Raw genomic sequence first — 10,448 nt, 5'->3', positions numbered from 1 at the left:
TCCTATTGATACAGACCCTCAACGTTAACTACATTGGTACTAGACCCCATGGTATGTGGATTCGGTGGGTTGATTGGCTTGTTTTTTTTACGCCGCACTCAGCAATATGCCAGCTATATGACGGCGGTCTGTAAATCGAATCTGGGTTAAACAATCCAGTGATTGACATCGTGAGCATCGTTCCGAGCATAGTCACCTTTTACGGCAAGCATGGGTTGCTGAAGACCTATTCTACCCCAGATCTTCACGGGTCCTGCCAAAATGAATCCGACTGAATACAGTTATTGATGAAAGATGATTGGACAAAGAGATAGAATACCAAATGTTAGTGATGTTTAGATTCCAGTTACTGGACAACACGTAATAACTGAATACCTTCTTGAAATAGATTAGACATAAACTGAATAACGAACACGGTGCTGGTTAGTTTTTTTGTTATTCAAAAGAACTGAAAAGATCAACTTTTGGACATAGTACCCCATAGTATGAACCTGCTGATATTTATTAAGTGGGTTTCAGTGTATTTGACCGCAATACTGTAGTTGTTTAATATAGGGCCTTTGACAAACGAATCCGCAGCATTTTTGTTTTTCGTTATTTCATTTTATTATTATTTTGCAAGGTGATTTTCTTTGACACAAAGTGGCGGTCAGGTAGCCTAGTGGTTAAAGCATTCACACGTCGCGCCGTAGACCCGGGTTCGATTCCCAACATGGGTACAATATGTGAAGCCCATATCTGATGTCCCCCGCCGTGATATTGCTGGAATATTACCAAAAGCGGCGTAAAAACATACCCACTAACTTTAAAACAAAATTCAGATTCATAGTTATAAATACAAACATATCTGGTGTAGCTGTAGCTAAAAAGGTATCCAATCTCTGTACAAAATCTCAGCCGGCCCCTAACCAAGATAATGAAATGTTCGGTCCTTTGTACAGCTTTCGCCTTCAGCAAGTTCTTGATACAGCTCTCTCTAGTGTTCTCAGATACTGCTCTCTAATACTGCTTACTTGCACGGGTAACACCGGCAACCACGATCAACGCCCGTCATCGTGTGGGCATGGGTTATTGCAAGTGGCGTGTTTAGGTAAGCCACATCGATGCACGCGAAGAAGACTCCGGCGTCTGTCCTGCTCCGCGATGCAACCCCCGCATCAATACATCAGCGGCATTGGGGATCAAAGAGCTTGGCGTGATCGTGTGGCCTGATGGAGGATCGCGTGCAATAACCAGACAGGACAGAAATTAATAAATCATAGCATCCTTAGGATATTTGTGTGATCTGATGATTCGTCTAGCTCGTCGACATACATGTATCAATCTTTCAGCTGTAGAGTCAACGTAACGAAATGAACGTGTATTATTATTGTTACGATGAAGCCATTCAGGCCAAATGAACTACCAGATGATTGTTTCCATCAGGAGCAGTGCAGCAATAAAGCAGAGGGGATGACAATTTGATATTCTTGGAGGAGGCGTGGATTGGTTGGATACGTTAGCAAATAATCTTTTCCCGTAATTGCTGGAAAGAAACTGGTACGTGGATGGTGCTCTGGCCATACTAGATGTTCCGAAAAAAGTAAAAATTGTATGCTTTGAATCGCTGAGTGAAAAAGATAATTCTGACTGAAACTCAGCAATATTTCTGCTTGAAGCCCTGGGGCCCTCCGCTGCGATGTTGCCAGAATATTGCTGTAAGCGGCGTCACATCATACCCACTGACTCACTATATAATCCCGGCCGCCGTAAATAGTTGTACTGTGGTTATTGCGGCGTAAAATAACGTTCACTCAATCACTCAATGTTTTTGTTTGTTGTTTAAAGCCGCACTCAGCAATATTCCCTCTGTATGACGGCGGTCTGTAAATAAGCGTGTCTGGAGCAGACAATGCCGTGATCGACATCATTCGCATTGATCCACGCAATACGATGACATGCATCAACCAAGTCAGCGAGCCTGACCACCCGATCCCGTTAGGCGCCATTAGGCAAGCATAGTCACCTTTTACGCTGCAGGTACTCGCTTGTTTGTTTATACAATTCATAATACAGTTTCCGTAATAGAGACATCATGAGAATCTGTTGATTCCGAAAGTAGATCCAACAGTGATTTCTCTTACCTAACCATTTCATGGTTAAGACATAATTTCTTTATATTTTTGCATGATGACCTATTGTTGCGTCAATTTTACTTGTTTAAATTTTGTTCAGAATGACCAGTGAAAGTCTGGCTCGGACTCAACAATACCGTGACATTTCATAATGGTAAATTACATAGACATTATATCAGACAAAATGCATCCATATAAGCATATAAGGGATATACGAAATGTTCAGTCAGTGGCTTACTTCAACAAGAGGATTTTTAGTCATGACTGTTAAATATATTTTCAACTTTCCAGATCTTTTCATGAAATAAATAAAACCTGAATTACCTAAGTGATCTCCATTTCCCAAACATGGCGTGAGTGAGTGAGTTAAAATTTAACGTCACATCGGCATTATCCCAGCCATTTTGCGACGAGACCAAGTTAATATAATCACGATTGAGTTATTTATACAAAGTTATATTTAAAAACAATTTATGAAACATATTTGAGTATACTATATTTCGAAACAATTTATGAAACATATTTGAGCATAACAATATTATATATACAGTTTTAAAACACGGGCTATAGGCCACCAGTTAAAAAGCTAGGCCACCTCGCTAGGTATCATGGGGACTTACATTACCTCGGCGTCCTGCATGATACCCAAGCAGGATTTACGTCATCACTTTAGCTACTGGTGGTTGTGCACAATGCTAGCCAATAGTAAAAAATATTCAGCAAACATGGTTGGTTTGTTGTTTAACGCGGCACTCAGCAATATTCCAGCTATATGACGGCGGTCTGTAAATAATCAAGTCTGCACCAGACAATCCATTGATTAATGCCATGAGCATCGATCCACGCAATTGGGATCGATGACATGCATCAACCAAGTCAGCGAGCCTGACCACCCGATCCCGTTAGTCGCCTTTTACGACAAGCATAGTCACCTTTTATGGCAAGCATGGGTTGCTGAAGACCTATTCTACCCCGGATCTCCACGGTCGTTACACACTTGAGGCAGCACATGAACAGATGCAAATTAGAAGTCACGTGAAACATCATTTGAGGAAGAAATATATTTATAGATACTCACTGGTTTAAGAAACACTAAATTGTCTGGAACCACGCGAGTAACACTATATTGAATACTCCCATAATACCCAATACCGAATGTGAATCATAACATGTAAGTATTTACAGTGGCTCAAAGATAGAAGCGTAAACCTTTAGTTATCATACACATTTTCTGGATTAAAAGCAGAGTCCTTTGTACGATTCTGACAATATCATCAGCATGTGTTTATGAACCATTATCAAACAGTGATGATGCCAGGTGTTCCCGAAAGGGTGAGCGTAACCTGCCTCACCGGTGGAACCCGTCACAAACACATGCAAAGTCCATCATGGGAACATATGGTACAAGTAAAAATAGAGAATTGCATCGAACATAATTTTGGTCACTCATCGTCAAATTTTGAAATGTCCCCCCGATGATTATCGTAAAATATTTTTAAAGTTTTACTAAGGCCTTGATTGCCTTAAAGTTGAATGACGTTTTGAAATCTTCGGAGAAAGAGCATCCTTGGTTGTTCCTCAAACGTTGTGAGAAGTATACACCAAAGGCTGGATCTGCTGGAATAAAACAATTAAAGTCGTAAAGGTTTTTGAAACAATCGAAATTCAATTTAATATGAGCTTAAAATCAATACCATACGACAATTTTAACACAACGAATGAATCATGTATTTATGTCTTTAGCATTCTTAGAAATAAGGGTATGGTCAAAACAACAACAAAAACCCACCAAAATTAGTTCGTACATCGGATCACGAACTCTTATTTCTTTAAATGCCAAGTATTTCGTATGTCTCTCATGATGTGTCAGTTTACGGTGCAAGGTAAATATACAGCAATATACAGCCATCAGATCAATACCCCAGGTCTCACCACTGCATTTGACAGCTATCAAACGCCACGACACTAATGTAAACCGACAATCACTGATTATTGCACAGATGTTTTCGACACTTTTTAGAGGAAATGACCGTCGTTTAACATATGTATTGTGTGCCCGCTCGATCAGCTCCACTTACACTGGAGAGTCGCCCGACCTGGTAGGTGAGATGTAAGTACCCCGCTGTTGCTTTATATTTGTTAAAGTGTATTGAGATCGGGTTGCGGTTTTATTTGAGTTTTATTCATAAAATTTATAAATTAATAACCGACAAATTAAAACACATTGAGACGTAGCAATCCTAAGGCACCGGGAACAATGGGGAGTGGGACAACTTGGTACTTGGGATGCAAGCGTGACATTTCGAAAGCGAGGTCTGCATATTTGCCATGTTTTTCCTCAATCTTGTCAATCGCATTAGTGTCAAAAGGGACCGAAAATTCAATGATATAAATTATTTCATTTGAATTATCAAAAAGGACAAGATCAGGTTTGTTGGCCTGGATACATCTGAAGCTGTATACGGGCCTATTACATAGAATTTTGTATATGTCATTTTCCATGACGCCCTCTACATATTCCGGGTCGTACCATGGGTGGATCTCTGTGTCAAAACCACAAGCACAAAATGATCGAGCTACACCACCATGTCGTTTAAGATACTATGTTTGTGCCAAAGCTGGGCATCCACGGACAATGTGTTGGACAGTCTCATTAAATTCATTACATAATCTACATTTCATATTTACATTTTGATGCAAAATCACACATTGACGGTTTCGAGTGGGAAGTGATTGGTCCTGAGCAGCAAACAGAAAGCCTTCTGTTTCACTTTTCAGGGCAGACGACTTCATCCAAGCAAAGGACTCTGCAGGATTGTTATCTTCTCAACACACTGCACATAAACTCGATGCAGTGGTCGTTCAAATAGCCTCTCCTTTACAAAGGGCCGACTTGATATGGCACTTCGCTTGGTTGACACTCATTTCTGTACCGTCAAGCAGTACAGAACCATCAACAAAATCAACACCGACATTATTATTATTGTTGTTGTTGTTGTCGTTATTATTATTATTATTAACAGGTCGCTGGTCACAATGAAAGTCGCCCTGCTCATCGTACTGTTTGGTTGTTGGAGACGCGTGTCCACGGAGTGCGTGCTGCCGGATCTGGAGATACACGAAGATAGTGAGTACCGTACACTGAAGACGTGTTACATGTTACGAGGGGTTCATACCCAATGTTGGAACAGCTTAACACGAACCAGGGGTTGCTTTAACGTTATGCAATCGTTCACAATGCCACTCCTAAAAAACACAGAAGCAGAGGTCACTTGGGACTTTGTTTGGGACTCTTTGTGACTGTTGGGGAACTGGACGGGGTTGTATGGGACAGGGATGAACACAATATCACCGAGACCAACCACTCGATTCCTGTAGGCTCCTCTTAAGATAAGTGTTTCCTGTTTGTTGATGTGTTGTTCAACGCCGCACAATATTCCAGCTATATAACGATAATCTTAATAATTGAGTATGGACCAGACAATCCAGTGATTGAAATCATGAGCATCGATCCACGCAGTTGGGATACGATGACATGCATCAACCAAGTCAGCGAGTCTGACCACCCGATCCCGTTAGTCGCCTCTTACGACAAGCATAATCGCCTTTTACGGCAAGTATGGGTTGCAGAAGACCTATTCTACCCAGCATATTCACGGTCCGTACGATACGTGTTGATGATTGGGGTTCTATACATATCATCTTTTGCTGAGTCATGTAGGGATGTATGGGTTGCACAAAGAGTTGGCAATACATAATCATTTGTACATATGTTCAGCGAAAGAGTTAAAGATTGTTCGTTTCAAGATTCGCATGCATTTCTATGCATCAAGACCCTCTCATTCTATAAACTACATAAATCTCTATCATTTGTGAGAAAAACATTTATCAAATATTAAGCATTGTGAATATAGACGTCTAATAACTAAATTTAGACGTGGACAAATACTCTTGTTATTCAACTTGTCCGTAGTAGGTTTCCTAACATTGGGGATGCTGCTTTCTTGTGTAAACACTGCCATATCATTGAGGATGAGCGCCATGTACAGTTGTCCTCTTTATGCAAGTCGGCGGGAAATATTAATCCCAAAGACAGTTAACCATCATTATCTTTGTTTGAAAATAATCCAATTTGTCAATTAACCATTTTATGATACAATGACAAATTTCTAATCTATGTGTTCTCAACAAAAGAAAGTATCAATTAGGTAACTCTTAGATAAATATATATATATGATGTAAATTTATTTAGTACAATGGATCATTTGGCATTTATACAAAATAAATATGTCTGTCTGTCAGATACGATCGTGTATTGCGGATATGATGGTATATAACAGATATGATGGTGTATGACGGATATAATGGTATATAACAGATATGATGGTGTATGACGGATGTGATGGTATATAACAATATGGTGGTGTATGACGGATGTGATGGTATATAACAGATATGATGGTATATGACGGATGTGATGGTATATAACAGATATGATGGTATAAAATGGTATGTAACAGATATGATAGTGTATGGCGGATGTGATGGTATATAACAGATATGATGGTGTATATCAGATATGATGGTGTATAACAGATATGATGGTATATAACAGATATGATGGTATATAATGGTATATAAGAGATATGGAGGTGTATGGCGGATGTGATGGTATATAAGAGATATGATGGTGTATGACAGATATGATGGTATATAACAGGTATGATGGTGTATAACAGATATGATGGTATATAGCAGATATGATTGTGTATGACGGATATTATGGTATAAAACAGATATGATGGTATATAACAAATATGACGGTATATAACGAATATGATGGTATATAACGGATATGATGGTATAAAACAGATATGATGGTATATAACAAATATGACGGTATATAACGGATATGATGGTATATAACGGATATGATGGTATAAAACAGATATGATGGTATATAACAGATATGATGGATCTCCTCCTGGACTTGGTGTTGCTCAACGGGGAAGATCACCGCATGGACAATGGAGTAACGCTGTCATGTCAACACGGAATCCTTCGTGCCAATTTCAGGTATTTCTTGTTTCACAATTCTGTACATACAAACGAAATGATGCCAAGTTACAGTTCCTCAATATACCACATAGTCGGAATATTGTTCATTCGGTACACAGGGGTAAGTGCAATGCATGTTTATTTACATACGGTACACATCGCATACATAGCACTTTTATTTTAAAGATATTTGGACCGTCTCCATGGCCTTGTGGTAGTGCGTCTGCTCGGAGAGCGGAAGGTCTGGGGTTCGATTCCCGGCCTAGTTCTACAAATTGCAAAAGCCGTTTAAAGATGGTACATGTTGTTACCCAGCCTGGCGTTCGGAAATAAGGAGCTTGGAATCAGTATGTTGTGTGTCTCAGCATGCTCAGCATGGAATATCAGTGGGCTAGCACTATAAAATAGGCGTTAGTCCGGACTAGTACAAGCAGCCACACACACCCACACACGTATATGGACGTCGCTATATATGACCCGTGAAGATCCGTGGTAGAATAGATCTTCAGCAACCAATGCTTGTCGTAAGAGGCGACTAACAGGATCGGGTGGTCAGACTTGGTTGATGCATGTCATTGTATCCCAATTGCGTGGGTCGATGCTCATGTTGACAATCACTGACTTGTCGATTATTTACAGACCGCCGTCATATAGCTGGAATATTCGTGAGTGCGGCGTTAAACGACAAACAAACCAACAAACGTCGCTATATAAGTGCAACAATCGAGAACGCGACGTTAAACCCCATTTCACCTCACCCATTTTCCTGATTATGTTTCCTGGTTTGTAGTGAGTGAGTGAGTATGGTTTTACGCCGCTTATAGCAATATTCCAGCAATATCACGGCGGGGGACACCAGAAATGGGCTTCACACATTGTACCCATGTCGGGAATCGAACCCAGGTTTTTGGCGTGACGAGCGAACGCTTTAACCACTAGGCTACCCGACCGCCCCCACCCCTACCCGGAACTCATTGTTGTAGCCCCTTAATGCCGAGCACCAGGAAGGGTAACAACAAGTACCATCTTTTAACGTCTTTTAGCTTGACGCGGCCGGAGATCAAACTCTGGTCTTTCGCTGTCCGGGTCAAAGGAGACAGGATATGGTGTTCGTTCGACGCGCCAATTATCCGGGTTCAAGTCCCAACATGGGTACAAAATGTGAAGCTCATTATTGAATTCATATTTCAATAAGCATAACAATAATTTATTTATTTGTTATAGAGACGCAGAACCATTGGTTGTTGACAAGCAGTGTCTTGCTGTCTATGTAACGAAACAAGAGAGCGAGAGCATCCTCTCCTGTAACATCCCGCTTGAGACAGACGAATGGGCAGTTGCGCCGAATGAATTAATACCCTCTGAACCCGAGGTAGAAAAAATAGAATAGTCACTCAGGCAAGGGAAGTCGGAGTGATGTCCCTTCGATTAAGGTTGGGAAAGTCGAGATTAAAAATATTTAAAGACTATTCTTGTTATGTTTTTGAGTCAGAGGGTCGACGATATAGTTAAAACTATATAAATATTGCGAAATGTCTCCAAACTGCTGTTAGTATTCCTAGGATTTAACGTCATCAACAGCGTCATCAATCGTTAAGTGACCTCGTCGTCAGCAGCATCAGCATCGTCATCGACAAAACCATTATCATCAACAAGAAATGATCAAATGATTAACCTAAGCATATCTTCATCTGTACTATCGTCTTATCTTTAAAACATCACCAAAGGGGGGGGGGGGGGGGGGGGGGGGATGTCCGTTTGTGACGTTTGTGGCACCATGGTTGATTTTGTCTATATATCGAATGGTCCATGCCATTAAAATATCTCAACATTTTATTGAAATGTCCTATTCCCACGAAACCCTATAAAATCGTATGTTCAAACGCCAGTGTCAACTAGCAGAGGAATATTAGGCACTATTCAATGCATTATTACTATTATTCTTATTCTTATTCACATCATCACACAGACGCAATATCTAAGTTTCTCGCTTTGTATTAATACCAGTGCACCTCCAACAATACAGACAGAAACTTGCCACGAGAACATTGAACGTATCTTTTAACACTAACATCAAAAACTCCATCGTGATCGCCATCATTCCCTCTCTCTCTTCATCCCTCACTCCCTCATCCTCAACATAATCGTATTAAAAATAAAAAATACATATTATTAACCAACTACATGCACAACTGCTGACAAGGATTTTTTTCTTCTCCCAAACTCTGGCCTCCGATCAATACCACTCTAACCCTCTCACAGGCGTGTTACAGCAACACGCACTAACTGGTATGTCACACAAGGTTCGTAACCTAACACTTCTCCAACATCTCAAATCCATAGACTGTAAAAATGCAAATAATTCTAATTCAATTTACAAATCCCACAGGTTAGAATAACCATCAATCAAGTGCGCCATGCTGCATGCGGCCATCGCTTCAACACATGTGCTTGTATTGTATTTACCTGAAATCAAAGCCGCTCTGAATCAGATATCTACATAATCAGCCCATCAGCTGCTACCTGCGCGTTTCGACATATCCTTGTGTTTATGTATGCATTAGGCGATCAACATGGGCAGAAAAATAGATGTATCCATAAAGATTGTTTCTCTTAGCAATCAAACGTATCGTGTGAGTGGGTTGTCAAGAGAGGCAGTTAAAGCCTAAAGTAATAGCATCAGTATGTTTGTGTTCGGGACGCCTCGTGTGACCGTCATGTAACGCGGTGTCTGCTGAAGGCGACCAGAATAGACAAACAAATTGGTCTGCTTCTAACGATGAGATTCCCTATCAGAGTAAATATGTATTTGACTCCACCGTGAGTGACTTCAAAACGAGCATGTTCCATGGTGAATCGAAGTTCAGTGTTTATAATTCTATTCACACTTCGCTTGTGAATCAGGTTTAACACTTAGTATTTAATGCTCTGGTGGATTCACAGATTTGGTTTCAAATTCTGATTACCGCTGATACAGAAGAGACCTTGAAACATGGTCAATTATAGTACGTGTCATTTTTTAATTTAAAGATAACGGTTCCGATCTAAGATGCGACCAACTTGCATAGTGATAACCAACTGTTAAGCACCGAAAACCTTTCATTCTAAAGTGAGGCTTGCCGTACATGTGGATTGGTTGGTAACAATGGCTGACGAGATTGGGTGATTGGGTGCCATGGATCGGGCACCATGGATCGGGCACCATGGATCGATGTTCACACTTTTTACCACTGGTTTAAAGGTTATCCTACTACAAGAGATTACTGAGATATTGTA

General features: G+C 40.4%; 1 protein-coding gene across 1 annotated transcript; it reads left to right on the top strand.

Moving 5' to 3' along the window:
• The first annotated feature begins 4,117 nt into the window (after positions 1–4,117).
• Positions 4,118–8,614, top strand: LOC124143598. The gene is made up of 4 exons (XM_046512624.2): positions 4,118–4,224; positions 5,138–5,241; positions 7,082–7,190; positions 8,397–8,614. Coding segments are annotated over exons 1-4 (381 nt in total). The 5' UTR covers positions 4,118–4,222; the 3' UTR covers positions 8,563–8,614.
• The last annotated feature ends 1,834 nt before the right edge of the window (positions 8,615–10,448 follow it).

Source organism: Haliotis rufescens, unplaced genomic scaffold (assembly GCF_023055435.1).
Source record: "Haliotis rufescens isolate VD_foot unplaced genomic scaffold, xgHalRufe1.0.p SCAF_8, whole genome shotgun sequence".
Classification (NCBI taxonomy): domain Eukaryota; kingdom Metazoa; phylum Mollusca; class Gastropoda; order Lepetellida; family Haliotidae; genus Haliotis; species Haliotis rufescens.
This window is presented reverse-complemented; position numbering and strand designations above follow the sequence as displayed.

What these genes read in the sequence shown, in the direction of transcription:
- LOC124143598 (XM_046512624.2), top strand. An exon ending in TCTGGAGATACACGAAGATA is followed by an intron (nt 5,242 to 7,081) that starts GTGAGTACCGTA and finishes GGTATATAACAG; the next exon opens with ATATGATGGATCTCCTCCTG. An exon ending in ATCCTTCGTGCCAATTTCAG is followed by an intron (nt 7,191 to 8,396) that starts GTATTTCTTGTT and finishes TATTTGTTATAG; the next exon opens with AGACGCAGAACCATTGGTTG.